Source organism: Zootermopsis nevadensis, unplaced genomic scaffold (assembly GCF_977971745.1).
Source record: "Zootermopsis nevadensis isolate Lab colony 2312 unplaced genomic scaffold, Znev_1.0 Znev_ptg000031l, whole genome shotgun sequence".
NCBI classification, from domain to species: Eukaryota; Metazoa; Arthropoda; class Insecta; order Blattodea; family Termopsidae; genus Zootermopsis; species Zootermopsis nevadensis.
In genome coordinates this window covers 6,497,571-6,514,577 of record NW_028259163.1, presented here as the reverse complement: position 1 = coordinate 6,514,577, position 17,007 = coordinate 6,497,571, and the positions used below count along the sequence as shown (strand labels likewise).

At 34.4% G+C, this 17,007-nt stretch overlaps 1 protein-coding gene across 7 annotated transcripts in view; it reads right to left on the bottom strand.

The window, feature by feature from the left end:
• LOC147872035 (protein argonaute-2-like) overlaps positions 1-17,007 on the bottom strand; it is a 38,472-nt gene that overhangs the window by 6,646 nt on the left and 14,819 nt on the right. For 4 of the 7 annotated variants that reach the window (XM_087359523.1, XM_087359524.1, XM_087359522.1 and 1 more), the window contains exons 5-17: positions 16,391-16,487; positions 15,824-16,017; positions 13,597-13,730; positions 12,340-12,462; positions 10,871-10,961; positions 10,416-10,557; positions 9,281-9,400; positions 7,076-7,192; positions 6,262-6,386; positions 4,774-4,958; positions 4,182-4,341; positions 2,605-2,695; positions 1,213-1,410 (exon numbers count right to left, since the gene is read on the bottom strand). In XM_087359523.1, the coding sequence (XP_087215649.1) occupies positions 1,213-1,410; positions 2,605-2,695; positions 4,182-4,341; positions 4,774-4,958; positions 6,262-6,386; positions 7,076-7,192; positions 9,281-9,400; positions 10,416-10,557; positions 10,871-10,961; positions 12,340-12,462; positions 13,597-13,730; positions 15,824-16,017; positions 16,391-16,480 (1,770 nt within the window). In that variant the 5' untranslated portion in view covers positions 16,481-16,487. Of the gene's footprint in view, positions 1-1,212; positions 1,411-2,604; positions 2,696-4,181; positions 4,342-4,773; positions 4,959-6,261; positions 6,387-7,075; positions 7,193-9,280; positions 9,401-10,415; positions 10,558-10,870; positions 10,962-12,339; positions 12,463-13,596; positions 13,731-15,823; positions 16,018-16,390; positions 16,488-16,952; positions 16,982-17,007 lie in introns of those variants that run through there. The other 3 variants (XM_087359520.1, XM_087359521.1, XM_087359526.1) reach the window with 1 other exon arrangement.

Below are 17,007 nucleotides of genomic sequence, written 5' to 3'. Positions count from 1 at the left end.
CAAATCTGACCAGCGAAGTGCAGCCACTAGATAAGGGCATTATTCAATCTGTGAAACTGCTCTACAGGAAGCAACTAATGCATTCACTAATCAATGCTGCAGATAAGTGCAAAGACGTGACCGAATTTTCAAGAAGCGTTACAGTCTTAGATGCCATTCGGTGGATTCATGGTGCCTGGGCAGAAGTTTCTCCTCAAACCATTGCAAAGTGTTTCCGACATGCAGGATTTATGGCAGATTCCATTGAGGATGAAGCGGAAGCGATGGAAGAAGACAGTTTTCATGAAGAAATAAACTGTCTTCCTGAGGAGTATCGCAACCAAATTCCTGATGTCCAAGCTCTTTCAACGTTCGACAACATTCTAGAGGTTCACGACGATGTTGCTGGAACAATCGATAATGTGCTAGACAAAGTGATGACTTCAAGTGACGATGTGTGTAAAGAATCTTCAGAGGAAGAAGAGTTATCTATGTACGAAGAACCACCAACACATCAGAGTGCTTTGCAATGCATGGAAGAATTAGAACGGTATGCTTTCGCTCATAATCAACCAGCAATGGTTGAAAATTTATTCGGATTGCGGCGAAAATTAGAAAGAGGATGGGCAAATTCAAAGACAAAAGCAAAAAAGCAGTGTCTTGTGACGGACTTTTTTACAAGAATTAAGTGATATCATATGTTGAGCTAATGCTGTAAGTACAATTAAAAAAATACATTTTGAACATTTAAAATTTCATTGAGGCTGGGGTGTAATGTGCAACCATGAGAGTGGGGTTCAAAAGATTATTAATACTATTGTCATTAATTCTTAATTCAAGCAAGCCTACAGTAGTTAGATTATGTAAAATAGAATACATTGTCGGTAAACGTAAGGTATTGGTGCCCTTCTTTGAGCTTATCCATGTAAGTTTAATTTAGTGAAAACAAAAGTTATGAAAATTTAATTTACCCCTTTGATTTTTCTTATCAATAATTTCCTTTTTGGGAAGGGCTCCATAATACTTCACAATTACCACATTGTCATTACACCACAATATGAAAGGATATTTTCCCCTTTCCCTCTATCCTGGACACCTCTGTAAGTTGGACACATTATCGTGGAACCGCAAGTGTCCAAGTTAGAGAGGTTTTACTGTATATTGTCACCAAACCTGAGGAGTCTTATAAATTCATTATTTAATTCCCCTCAATCCTGTAACTCTGAAATATACCTTTGCAAACTCTCCCTCACTGACACCATCTCTATAAAATATTATCCTGTTTGGCAAATAACGTGTGACGTCACGGAAGTACAACAGCTGGTCTTTAATAATAGCTTCCAAGTCTTGAATTATCTCAACTTTCGGAGGCTGCAGTCGAATCTGAATGTTGTATTTGAATAGTGCTTTTGGATCATGACTGGCACACACCTGCAAAAGGTACAGAAAAGTTGATTAGATTAAAATAAGGGAATTTCTACAGATATCACAGCAAGACCCCTGATGATCTAACAAAGTATAACATCTACTGCACACTTGCTTCTTGCATCATCAAATTAAAAAGAAAAGTTTGGGTCTGAAATGAAGTTCCATCTCATAACCAAGGTTATGTTTACATCCTGGCTAGTTTGGCCTACCTCGTCAGGAATTATGAAAGGAGCAATGGTGCAATGACCATCAGCAAGAGAAAAATCAAGAACTTGGAGGAAAGCCTATCATAGTGACCTTTTGGTATCAATTTCAATTCTATTTTGGATAACCTATCTTCATTCACTATACTGCAAAACCATTTATCAGTATTTGGTTTTAAATCTTCTTGTAATTTATCAATTTTACCCTGCCAACATATTCCCAGTATAGTGTACACATACAAAACATCCATAAAGTTGCATGCAGTGCATTATCATCACAATGAGTCTACATGCGCAGCATGGCTGAACATCAGTTTCATTTCTAATCCACTTCACTTGAATATCAAGTGTGTCACATGAGACAAGACAGCACACATTCTGTGCAACATTAAGGAATATTTATGATTATTTTTAAAAAACCTAGCCTTCAAGTTCAAGTTTGCACCAACGAGGAGCATATGAAAATAATCTTGTAACTTTATTTGTGGATAATATACACAAGTAAACATCAACATTAACGTAGAAAAATAACATTACTGCAAATTAAGTTGCCAAGTAACCATTTAAATGCCAACACATGGTGTTAAAAGATAAAATGTGTAATGATAAACAGATAAATGCATATTATATTCAAATATTTTAAAATGCATTGAAGCAGCATTTGATATATTTCTGTCTGGCTGATTTCTGTCCTAGTTCTTTAAGAGGTTCACTAACTCTGTTTCCAAGAAGATACTCACATTTCTGCTGAACCAAGTGTTGCATATAAGAATCTGTGTAGAAGGAAAGGGAATTTTATGCTTGTCCGCTTGCTTACATTTCTTTTGCAGTGACTTCCTTAACAACTTAAAAATTTTATCCACAAAAATGAGCCAGAGTTTTATTCACAGGAGAAACTCTTTATTTTTGATAATCAATCAAAAGGTTAATGCCCATATAAATCTGATGAATTCGATTCAAGAAAAGAATGCAGACCGTGTATGCACATACTTACAGCAACAACAGAGGGTATATCTTTTTGATCAGGTGAAGGATGAGTCACATCAGCTCCAACTATCATTACAGGAGATTCAAAGAATGGCGGCCTGAGAACAAAGGAAAACTCTTTCATTTCTTATAAAAAAAAATATTAGTTTTAATCATAAAGCCAGCTGTAAGCTGCCACTACAGCACACTTAATTTTTGTTACATAAACAAAGGTAATCTCAATGCTATTATATGGACACATGTTAGCACACATTACTGGGGAGGCTCTGTTACTTCATGCGCTGAGTTTAAAAATACAAGTCTCCAAATAAATATTATGTTGCAGATATTTAAATGCTGTTGCCACTTACACAGGTGGTTGTAAAAGGGATGGCAATTCATGGCACACTGTGTGGTAAAGGCAGCACAAAGCACAACCACCTCAAATCAGACTGTTCATCCAGAATAAATAATGAATCAAGGTTATCAAACTGGAAAGCCTAAGTTAAAATCTTGTATTCAAAAACTTCAATGTGCTACCTGTGGAAGAAGACCTGCGTCATGTATTAAGACAATAATGTTCGGCCACACACTTCTAACAGTGAAAATTATTACACTTAATGTGGCACTACATGATTCTCATTTGTTTCGAAAGCTTTCAAGGGTATGACATGTATTTGGATGACGATCTTCACATATAAGAGCAGCACTTCAGAATGTAATAAGTTGAGGCTATAAACAGGTACTTACCACTTATATAAAGTACTTGAAGGGAAGTTATGGCACTGAAAGAGGGTACTCAAAGGCAATAAAGTGGCACTGGAAAGCAGTAATGACTAACAAAGTGATGAGAGGTATTGTGCACAAATTAAATGAACAGCCCAGGGTCTGATACACACCTCAGAGATGGCAATAGAACAGATGAGCATTGATCAAATAATGAGTGGCAGAAAGAAGACAAAGTACTCAGTGCAAAATTTGTAATACTACCACATATGGACTGTCTTGGGATTGAAACTGGACTTTCATGTTAAAAAGCCTACTGTTCACAAGGTAGAAATCATTTTAAAATTTAATTAAAATCAACTACTTATGCCCAAAAATATTACTACATCTCTCCAGAGAAGAAATACATGAGCTCATGTCCCAGTTTCCTTAAAAAGTTTAACTCACATTTGCAGCAGAGCAGGTGGCTCACTTTGTATTTTACATTAAAAATAGCCTACAGAACACTTCCAAATCGTTTTCCAACCCACAATTATCCCACCACTTGACACTACATAATCTATGCAGTTGAAAAATTATCAAAAAGGGAAAGTTGACTCAAGTATTTAATTGGAAATTGGAAATAAACAGTACAATATCTTTTCCTGTGGTAAATACAGTGTAATTTCAAAACATTACTCAGAATGTAGTTAATGTTCAGTTTCAGATATTTACTTCAGTCAGAAAGGAAAATTAACTGGACGTTTTTGAGCAAGAATAACAGATAAACAAACAGAGAGGAAGAACTAAATATTATGGTTGTAGTTATGGATCCCTTAGGTTAAATATTATGTAAATATGTAATAATATGCTAAAAGTTACTTCATAAATGAGACTTACCTTGACACAGATGAAAGTGTGTGATTCACTCCATTCAGTTTTGAATTGACTTTCAGAAGAATATTGGAACACGTAGCTTCATTCATACGTTGCATTGTTGTTGACTTTATACATTGAGTTAAGACCCCAACATTCAGTTCTGCAATTTGCTTCACCTTGGCTACAACACAGTTGAAAACAAATGTTAATTCATACAACAAAACAAGAAGACCACAAAAATTATAATAAAATAGAGAACACATTTCTTAATTAGAACTTCCTAGGTGAAAGTTATTTACATGGCAAGTTTTCTGCAATGTCAGTAAAGTTCTACCACACTATACAGCACAACATCCTGTACGACAGTAATCTTTATGTTTATATGTCAACAATTCCAAACTTTGAGGTTATATCAGGCAAAATTAAAATATTCAAAATGTGTACCAGCCAAAATTATATACATACATGGAACACTAAAGTGTATAATTATTAATTTAGTTCCTGCTAGCCTCACCATACAGACCAAAACATTTGAACAGACAAAAGTTAATCAAAGAACCTCTTATTTAAACAAGGGTGGAAAAGTGCTTTATTCATACAATAGACCTCTTACCATAACTGTTTTTCACATTTGGAATCACAACAACAATCAGATCAACTCTCTGTTTCATTGAAGTGAAGAATGCCTGCAATTCAGATGTATCCCTTGCTAGAAACCGCAAACTTTGTGATGGCAATGGACGTGCAATATTCATCCCAAAATTCTTCCCTGTTTTCTGCATTAATTCTCCAAAACGCCTGCAAATTTTAATTTTAAATATACAAAACCATTAATGAAATGGAAAGAATAGGATAAATGACTGTAGACTCAGTGGTAGTATTACATAAACAGAAGACAATAACTAGTTTTCCAACTGAATAGTCACTCTTTAATGATAATTATTAATCATTCTATTCTTGGAACAGTGTATTTCAAGTCATCTGATTTAACATCACCTGTGCTATTTTAGTCTACTTCCCTCTCTGGAAAGATTTTCATGAAACTAAAATGAAGGGCATGCCATTAAAGGACACCCCACCTACTTTTTAATTTCCTACTATCAGTAACACTGCTGTGGTGCAACAACGTCTGAAGCTGGGGTGACACAAACATCTCATATGCAGGCACTTCAAATATTGTGTGCCATTTAATTTTTAAAAAGTATTACTTCCATTAAGGCATGTTTCTTTAATGTTCAACAATACCAGGTAAGTTTCGCAATATATATATATTTGTTTTGATGGCTATCAGTTGATTAACTAATGGAGATGAGCATGAGGATGTTTTACTCATTTGTTATTTATTTAATGATGCTTTGTGCTGTGAGGAGTTCCAATTAGAAACAGATAAACATTTTACTCAATTATTTTCCTTATAAAATTAGTTGATTTGACATTGTTATTATCCACTCACTTAAAAAGTACATAAATATTACATGGTAACTATTTTATCATCATGCAGGGTGATACAATAATACCAAAAATTAATGTGTGATATATAATACATATAAGTAGGCTGCAAGCTGAGAACTATATGATTTCATTCTAATTTGCATTCAACCTATTTAGAGCAAGGGGTGGTGACTTTCTCTGGAACTAGATACAACTTATATTAGACCAACACTGATATTTTTATGTCCCATTGTTTGCAATGGGCTACTTTTACAATTTTTAATTTACAGTAATGCTAAAATCGTGATACAGAACAAGAATTTTGAAGGAAATCAGGCTTCATAAATTCTTCCAAAAACTTCTTATTAAACAGGCTTCTACCTAATACATGTAAGTTCTGTAATAAAATAAAATATGTGAATTATAAGTTGACGGTGAGTCAGATGGCTCTTCAAGTACTGTATTAAGACAAAATTTAAAAAATCATTAGATGAAAAGTATTGATTTGTCTATAAACTATTATCATCATACTCATCTACTGATATTTCAGAAGTACTTGCAGTCTTACAACAAAGCTTTCTCACCTCAATCTTATGTATCACATTATATTTCATAATTCTCTGCTAAAATCAAAGCAATAAAATTGACATCACATTTGGTTAATACTCACCTGAGTGCATCTTCTCTTACATAACTGTCTAAGTTGAGAATTATCCAAGATTTCAAATTACCGCTGATAACAAAATTTGATGCTCTCCACACACCACTCCTTGGTATTGTAGGAGATCTCTGATTCTGAAAATAACAATTCTATTTAAGTCCATTTTATGTACTTTATGTTAAAAAACACAACTGTACAAAACTGAACTGGAAAGATGTGAAAGGACATAGTCAAGGCCTAATCTAAGGCACTATCCCTGTATCTGCCTGGAGGGACTGAGGAAAACTACAAAAAACCCAGTCAGGATAGGCAGTCCCCAGGCCAAGATTTTAACATGGGGCCTCCCAAATAAAAAATAGGATTGTTAACCACTTGGCAATGATTTTCATTTTAAACACTGTCAATGTATGTTTTTAAATATGTAACGTATCTCATCTACGTATTTAAAAATGAAAACTTGTAATGCAGGATCCAACAAAATATTTTTAGCCTGTATATTTTTAAAATTTTATTATAACCTACTGATAGCAAACTATTCTACAATAATAATCAAAATTACACAATGACTTTCTGTTTCACATATTTTATATTTTGTAAAATGGAAGCCTGAAGATTGTCTATTATACTGAAACATGTTGTTCAAAAACATACATCTGTGATAATAACTGAATTATTGTTGTATGTGATGAAAGACTACAAGTTACATTAAACATATTTGTGTAATAAACCCCAAAAATAAAATGCTTGAATATAATATGTCCTTGAAAAATGAACAATGTTTACAAGGACACCCGCTATATGAAGTTTCAATTAATGTACTCACTTCATATTCCAACTTCGGAGCATCCAGGATCCGAGCACTTACTTCTTCAAACTTTCCTCCAACAGAGAGACCAAATTCTCTGACACAAGGGTCTTCATTGAATCTCACTGACCTCAACTGAAATAAAACCAAAACACACTAAAATATGTAGCTTGAACAACAACAAATTATGCAAAATTTTGAGGATGTCAAAGATAAATACATTACTTAAGTATGTACTCAATCGAAGCAACCCACAATACTTTTGTATATAAAACACAACAACCACATATTACACTTCATTCGATACGTGTGTGAAACCAACAAAGTTAAGTAGCATTTGAGGTTTTCACGGCGGTGATTCTGAAAATGGCTGTCTTCTGAGTTGTTGCACCATGTAGTCTGGTAGAAGTTTACTGACATTTCAGAGGTCCTTGCTTCTTCCATCATCCAGACTACACAGTCGAACAACCCAGAAGACAGCCATCTTAAAATATAAAGTTGTTAAAATACTAATATTGTACTTCATCACATAATTCACATTCTCATTTTTATGTTAAAGCAACACCAAAATTGAAAAGTAATACTCTTTGGAAGACACAAAGGTTACAAAAGTGTACTTTACACCACACACTGCTTAACATTATCCCCTTAATCATATATAGGAATAGTAATTGATCCTTCCATTTGCTATCACTATTCTTTTCACACACTCACATATTTATCTTCTTAATCCGCAAAAGTGATACAGTTACAGATTACATCACAGAAATGCAATACTTAATTTTTAGAGAGCTCACTAATTCACTTCCATCCACAGAACATACTTTCTTCTGATATTACTATAACAACAAAGTAACTTAATACATTATGCTGGGTTGAGTCCAAACATTCATAACGTTCGTAATATTCATTACGAGAACTTGAGATGTATGAATATGAAATGGCCTCTAATCATAATTCACTCCATGACAAATTATGATCAGCCCTTCTCAACATATATGGCAGAACATAAAAGTTCATACAATAAGAGATACACGGAACCATGATCTTTGCTGAAAAACATGACAGACAGATGCCTACAAATTAAATTTCAAGGACAAGATTGGGTTTGAGTTAGACCATGGACTGAAGCTTGGTGAGAAAGCCCAAGGGTACCCTCAGGGGGAGTACACCCCACAGGTTCTCCACACCTTTCCAGCTGATTAGATGTGTGAGCACACATAATGTCCAGATCTGGGGTACCAAAAAGTCACACGCTATTTATCCAGAACAATGGTTTATGGTCAGATCTTTTTTGCAGAAAGCACAATTACAGGCATCATGTATCTCATCAAATTGCAATAGTGGTTAACGCCACAACTGTTAGAAGATTTTCCACAAGAGAATTCCTAGTTCCAGCAGGATTGTGCACTGAAACTCTGGCATTTGGAAGTCGGTGACTACCTTTATGAAAACCTGCCTTGCACGTGGCCTCCGAGAACCCCTGACCTGACACTAATGGGGTTATGCAAAGGATGCAGTTTACTAACCTCCTCTGCCACACATACTTCATGAATTAAATACACATATCCAAATTCAGTGGAAATTGTGACACCTTGGACAAAGTGATGCAAGAACTTAAATAGTTCCTTTATGTTTGCCATGTGGTAAATGGCTCCCATATTGTAAACCTCTACCTTGATGCAAATTAGAAGGTTACATTTTTCATCTGTATGTCGTTTCATTGTACTGTCACTTGTAGTATTTGTTCAATAAATTTATGCAATGCTGTCCAACATTGAAATAGTCCAACGTAGGTAAGAAAATACTGGCACAATGAATGTGTTTAGTGCTGCTCATTAAACAACACTTTTTTAATTGCACAGTTTATATAGAGAATATACTGCTGAATGAGAAGATATAGAATTTTGAATTGTGAAGGAATTTGAAGTAACCAGTCATGGCCTTGTCTTAAAACACTATCCCAGCACTTACCTGGAGAAGTTGAAGAGAATTACTAAAATCTCAAGCCACAATAGCTAGGCCTTGGACCAAGAACCTCCCAAATATTCAGCAGAAGTACTAATCACTCAAGTGCGTGTGTTTCACTTTATGAACTTTATGAAATGTGTGTTTAAGTCATGTACAAAGCAAAAGTTCAGAATGCAAGACATACTTGAGGTAATTTAACAAAATAAAAAAACAATATCAGCTACAGTAAGAAAGACAACCAAGATAACATACCATGTCCATTATTTTTTGTTTTCTCTTATCAGTGCTTGTTGCAGTATGCCTTATCATTGCAGAAGTCTCTTTGTTACTCATTTTCTTATTAATCACTTGATGTTTTGAGATTGAGCACAACTGTAAAAAAAAACTGCATTTCAATGTATGATCACAGCAGATTCATAATATCATGAAATTTATCAATGCATGTTCATGTAAATTACAGGTTTCAAACAAAGTGAAATCATTCAGGAATATGCCCAAAATGTAAATCTTAAACACATACTGCTTTCCAAGAGTATCCAAAATAAAATTCTGCTTGTATTTCTTGCTTCCCCACCTGATCTACTTTTTCAGCCCCCTGTAACCAGAGCTTTCTTTGTGGCAGCATGCACCAGTAAGGAATACCTGCAATTTTGCTTTAAAATATAAAAAATAAAGATTGTCAAAACATGTTAAAATTGTCAGACATGCCATAAAAGCTGTGCCTGTTCTTTCTAGAAATATGTCCTGGTTTTAACTAACTTAGCGATACAGAAAGTGTATAAATCATTGTTTAACTCAGTTCACAAACCACTAAATATATTTTTCTTACATTTGGTACTCTTAGAACTCTGTTTTTAAATATTTGAAATTAAGCACTGTAAATATGAGTAAAAGAACATGAACACCTTCTAGTGTTTTAAAAAACAGACTGGGAGACCAAGCATGAGGACAGACTAAGTGAAAGAAGACATACAGATACAAGAGGAGAGTGAAGAATGGAGAAGGTTTTCTTATAAGACAGTCCACACCAATGAGAGGAAATCCAAGGAAGAATCAAATACAATAAATGGAAAAGCAAAATTTACCATCTGTATGGAAAGGAAAATCCCCTTCTATTACATAAAATGACAATAATGTCAGCTGTATTAAGAAACAGTCCAAATACAGTCAGAGAGTAAACAGTCCCACCCTGTTCTATAGGGGCTGATTTACAGTGCATAAAGAATCATATATCAATTCAAAATAAGATTTCTTACAGTGTAAGACTGTAATCTTGAGACTTTCGGGGTGAGGAATTGGGGTGAAGAAGGAAAGATAACATCAGCCTTTAACACTTCGGACTTCCTGCATTCCTTGCAAGTCTCAAGATTAAAGTCGCGTACTATACCTCTGGTGGAAGATATATTGGCTTTTCTCTCTTAAGTGAACCAACATGAAGGCATGGAAGATGTGGAAATCTCAGTTGTATACGCTTGACATGGGCAAAATATTCTTGAACTGACATCCTTTGACCATCATCCAACTGAAATCTTTATAATAAAAAAACATTACATGTAAATCAAAATATTCCTGTAACATCATAAAATATACTCATAATGCAATCCCAGGGAAACTGAATTTTTACCATTTTAAAAAAAATTCTGTTTATTTCCAGGAAAAATAATTTAAGAGATTTCAGCAGATGGTAGAAATTATCAAGGCAAACTTGTAGCTATCATATTTCTCATTTCATATAACTGCACATGTGAAGTCAGAAACATTCCTGTACATTCACAGCTATCTACTGATGAAAAACATGTAAACATAAAGATATGACTGTAGCTCACAAAAGATTGAACATACCGTAATTTTGCTGGACATTCAGCAATTGCGTTTACCCTGAATGTTCGCTTGCTGGTTGGGTTGTTAGGGATCATATAATCAACCTTTAAGTCTGAAACAAATAAAATTCAAGACCAACAACCTGTATACTTTTAGACTGCCACATATACAATGAAGGCACTTGACAGGACAGGACATAAAGCTGGCATATGTTCTTGACCTCTGCATTACATGGGAATGATTCGTTCAGCGGCATGCCCTATCCAAGCTTTACCCCTGCAGAAAGGCCCATCTACTACCCACGGGAAAGAAGTCTGGGCGGGCTACAGAGCTGGTCTGGATGCAAGGACTTGAAGAAAAATCCTCTGCCTCTGCTGGGAATCTAATACTAGTCATTCAATCCATAGTCATACTAAGCTAACTGGCTATATTAACTTCTAAAAGAAGTTTGTTTTAATAGAAGACTCTGACTGCAGTTTCATTAAGCTTTCAGAAATGCTATTTAAACTAGAATTCAAAACCTTCATGCAAAAAGGAGATAACTCCTATGTACCAAATAATGTTGCTGCTTAGTAGGACTTGAGATTTTCAAGGTGATGAGCATGAAGATGACTGTCTTCTGGGTTATAGTGCCATGCAGTCTGGCAGAAGTTCCCAGAAAACGGCCATCTTCATGTTTTGTTATTCAAATAGCTAAACCAACAGTCGGATGTTATAGTGTGAGGACACAAATCTGTATGTAAATAAATTAACAATAGGCCTACACACATTGCTGAGTATTTAAAATAACTTTGTCCCTCCTGAGAAAAGTATATAATGTCACTTCTCCTCTTATGCCTACAATTTAAAAGACCAGCAAATGGTTAGCACGGACCCTATAGTTCAAACACCTTACTTGAAAAGGCCACATTTGAAAACCTTAAGAAGTGAATTTTAAAGGGATATAATGGTCCCTGATCAACAGAGTTTTCAACCATATTATTTTCTTCATAACTTTAAATATTTGAAGTTCAGTGTTAACTACATGTTCCACCTGTTTTAACAATCAATATCTCTTATAATTAGCATTTATGGTTTAATGATTCTCAGAATAAACAGCAATTATTTCCTTAAACAGCATTATCCAACTGATCTCTGTAATGCTTTTGCTGTGAATAACAATGCTGACAATGAGTTTGTTGTGGTTTCCTAGCAACTTGTATTAATTGTGTTCATAACTTTTTGATCTTTGGAGAACATAATTTTAAATGTGAAAATTCAATGTTAATTTGAAAATGTATTTTGCAAAATGAACGTTTTACTTGCTTTTAACAGCTCATATATGAACACAGTTCTGTTGAATGTGTAAACTACATTTCCAAAGAAAAATATATCTCTTAACTACAGGTCTTCCTTTTCAAACAAAATTGCTTCGCAGTCTTATGGCATAATGTACTGGCTTGGTACTAAAAGGGATAATGCAGTTTTTCAGTAACTATTCTCACCCTTACCACTGATATAGTTCTTGAAATCCTCCTTCTGATTGTAGTTCAACTCACTGTGATCTTGAGGTCTGCAGATTTCATAAATGGCATCCACAACATTTTGTGGTGATGGAAAACCTTTATGTGTCACTGTAAAACATAATTATCACAATTAAATCAGAAATAAATGTAACAAATAAACTTAGTGCTGCAGTATGATTACTTCAATATTCATACTCGTCCAACGATTTTACAGTTCCACTGAAGGGTTCTACATAACAGATGGCCAATTTTTAAAAATGTACATGACTATAAATTATTTTATTTTACACAACTCTGCAAACTTTATCAATCTTCTCAAAATAAGCATCACATATAAAAACATTTACAAGTAATACGTATACCCCATTCACATCCACAACTCTTATTTCAAATCTTTTTTAATGTGATATAATTTTAATTCAATACAAGGAAAAATAATTTTCAACTTTAAGCAGAAAACCTGTAAGTCATTAAAAAATCATGCCAAGTTTCGTATTCAGAGCTAAAAACTGGACCACCAACCCAAAGCTTTTGATAAAAAAATGCCTTATTTGTCACCACTTATGTGCTTAGCCCCTTTGGTGCCAAATTATTTTAAAGCAGTTGTACAAACTAATGATAATGAGAATGATTTGAGGTTTTCACAGTGATGAGTATGAAGATTTCTGTCTTCTGGATAATGAATTTCATTGGAAACAATTTTATGGCCTGGATTATTTAAAAAAGAAGTGATAGACCTTTTTCACAATTAACCTTTATAAAATAAAATGTTATTCACAATAGCAAACGAAAATGAAAAAGGTAACAAATACTAAGAATTGTTAACAATGGAAAAAATATTGCTTATTTTTCATAAAAAGCTCATATGTATTCTATGTTTTCAATGCCTGATGTATTTTGTTTCCCAGAAAATGTTCAGCTGCCTGTAGTACACATGACCCATTAATAATAAACATTACCATAAATCTTGGCACACCAGCTCAGAAAAACACCTCATCTTAGGTAAACAGAAAAGTGTCTTTTTCAGTACCTGGTTATGTATTTTGGTGCACATGTGATTCTGTTTAGAGTTGACATTTAACTTTCAAATATGCCTACTGACAATATCTGCAATAAATTTTTCAGGGGGTTGAGGAATGTTGTCCAACTAAACAAGGTACCTAAAAATATAGAGGGTAATGCTACACTAAGACAAGCCCCTGTATCAAGTACCAAGTATTACCAACCATTAAATATACTGACCATCAATGTTCACAAATGGCTTCCAGCCCAAAGTGGCACTTTGGAACATTCCATACCACATTTCAAGTCCATCACCGAGTTTCAAAATTGTACCGCTTGGAGGAGTATAGAATGAACGTCCAACTTGCACAAACCTAACAAGATAAACATTAATACCATTATCTTATTAAACACAGAAAAACAGTTTCAAATTAAATTCTTCATGCACCTCAACAAAACAGCGACATGAAATACAATCATCACTAAAGCGAACTTCAGGGTTGAAGTCTCAACAGGTATGAGACTGTTAATGTCCTGCATAGTCACACACTGCACTGACAGTATGGAACACTGTTTAATCAATAACTGACAGGAAACAACAAAAGAACTCAGAAAAAACCCACTCCAGTAACACTTTATCCACCATAAATCCCATGCAGACCAAGCCTCCATAGCGAAAAGACAGCATCTGACTGTCAAAGAAAAACACAGAATTATCTTCTTGTTAAATGCCTCATGAACTGCATATGTTATACAGCGTTCAGTGAAAGAATTAATGAAATTGGGAAGTAGTAGTTCTGACATATTTTAATGCATTATACCAGAATTTTGGTGGAGAAACTCAGGAAAACCACAAATTACTTAGTCAGAAACCAGGCTAAAGACTCATTACGAACTCACTTCAAACTCTAATGGATTTATTTATTTCTCATGCTTCAGCACTTCATGTCTACTGCACAATTTACAGAATTATACTGCGATTACATCATGAATTCTAGTTGATATATAGGAAGCAGTAAAGCCATATTTTTAAGTATCTTGTTGGGAAAATGAGAGAAAAATATGAATGACATGCCAATAATGAGCTGATTTCTGGTACTTCATACAATTCGTGTTTCTCGTTTATCATCTGAAAAAGCAGAGCTAAATTTTAGAACGTCAATTTATTTACTGATACAGTGTTTTAAGGTAAAACTAAAATCAAACAAAATTATACTCCAAGATAAAACTGACATAAAGCTGAAGCAAGGAACAAATAAACAGAAAATTTAGCAGTTTGTAAATACACTTCAAAAAGGTAAAATCCTTTCAGAATTCTAATAATGTATAGTCATGAAAGGTTTGGAGAGATAAAACACAGTTTATAATTGGTCTAGCCAATGAGTCTGCCATGGACCCCTGAGTTCAAGCACACACAACTAAGCTGTAAAACGAAGGTATCCACATGCATTCTGTATACCATATACCTGCTACTCCTTTGAAAATCCTAAGTACTAAGCAGTTATTTTCCAGGAATCTTTCAGTAAAAAGAGGGTAGGGAAGTGGCAACTGGTAGAAACAGTCCCAAACACTTGAGAATAACGGAGTTGCAAAGTGGCTTAGTTGGCAGCAATCCGAGAAATTAGAGTGGATTCATCCTCTTTGTAAAGCTGCCTGTGTTCTTTCTGATAAACATTGTGTTGTATGTACGAGAATCATCTTCATCAACATTAATAAACCATATACTATATAGTATATACCAGTGTTAACAACTGTGGCAAAACTTGACACTCCTGCAACCTCACCACTTCACAGCAATTTTCTACAATCCAGCTGGTGATCATCCTTATTCCCCATGTTAACCCTGACAGAAAAGAGATCTCACCAGTAACCCCTTTCACCCACACAGACCCAAACATACCCACCAAAGACCCATCCGGCCCTGCACAAACAGCACTGATTGATAAAAAATGTACTGATCACAGAAAAAAATACTTTGAACAGAATCAATTGGAATTTTATATCACAGACTATTATTTAAAATGCCATAAAAATTTGGGATGAAAAATTCTAGTTCTATCATCCTGCAGATTGACCCTTAAACCAAAAAATCTCTCTACAAATAATAACTAAATACATACAGAGTTTTACAATACTCATATCCATTTTAATCAACATTCATAATTATTTTGCAAGTTTTAAAATTAACGAACAATTATCATGTCACAATCCTCCTCAAGATCATGATCAGATCTCAGCCAGGTTTTCTGGTTACCATGATTCAGTGCTTTCTAGCTCTTCCTTGGCCCTGCAGGCAATACCAGTGAGTATCTTGAAGTAGACATCTTTCAAGTGTTTACATACTCTCATTCACTTCATTTGACACTACACAATCTCTGTAACTGACACAGTATTGATGAATACCTTACAGACCAATCAGATGTTTCTGGTACACCAAGAGTCACAAAACAGCTAATTAACTACTTACCCATGCAAAGATGGTGCATTGCGCAGCACAACATCCACAGCCTGAATAGCTTTCTGTGGGATTTCCAGTGTACGGTCACTGCTCATATATGTAGAGAGGGATTCCAAATTAACTTGAGATGTGTATTTGATGGTAATCTCACACTCTTTAACCCTAACAGATTCATCATCTTGCACCATGAAATGATCAGTTATCTGAAAAACAAAAAAAACACTTCAGTACTTTGCTACAGAGTATCACAGTACCTCTTTCAATAGTTGTATGTACCACAATTTTCAGAACTGAAGACTTATAAATCTTACAACAAATTCACAGGAAAACAAATTTACAGTGGTACAAAGGAAAAACCAACTTTTTTAATTAACTCTGATATGGCAAAATTTGAGACTTTCATAATGATAAGTATGAAGATGGCTGTCATCTGGGATGTCGCACTGTGTAGTCTGGTAGAAAATGATCAATGTTTCAAAGGGCCAAACTGCCTCTATCATAAGGTTTATGTCTTTACATCCACATCAACATTACCAGCAGCAACAGCTTACTGTTGTTAAATTAAACCAAACATACCTCTGGCAGCTCTCGAGTACTGTACAAGTTTTTCCTCCCATCAAAAGCTGGATATCGATCAGGAAAGTTTCTCCGCCTGAATTCTTCCATTGCACGTCTGAAATAAGAGATTATGTATAATTACACAAAATGTTATACAGTTTCAACAGTAATTCTAACAAAACTAGAAACATACAGAAACATGATATATTTATAAGCATAAAAATTCAATACAACATACACAATCTGCATAACATACATGTTTATAATAGAAGCAACGTAGTCTTCTACACTGTGCAATAACATTTTAAGACCTTTAATCTACCAAGATTCTACTGAGGCATAATAAAACAGCAAGATTTTTTTACATTACAGACCAAACTACTTTGGTCTTAACAATGCTAGAACCTGTAAATGTCAATAACTTCAAGAAAGCTAGATGCTACATACTATAAGTTTATGTATCAACTTATATAATTTGAATCTTTATTGTTATACAAAACAATGTACATAACCTCAAATCAAAATATCTCTTATGACAAATAAACATAGTTTATATAAAGCGCATGCAATGGACCCACACCTGAAGAATTTCATGAAAGTCTGACTGAATAAAGCTGTGCAAACAGTTTATCATT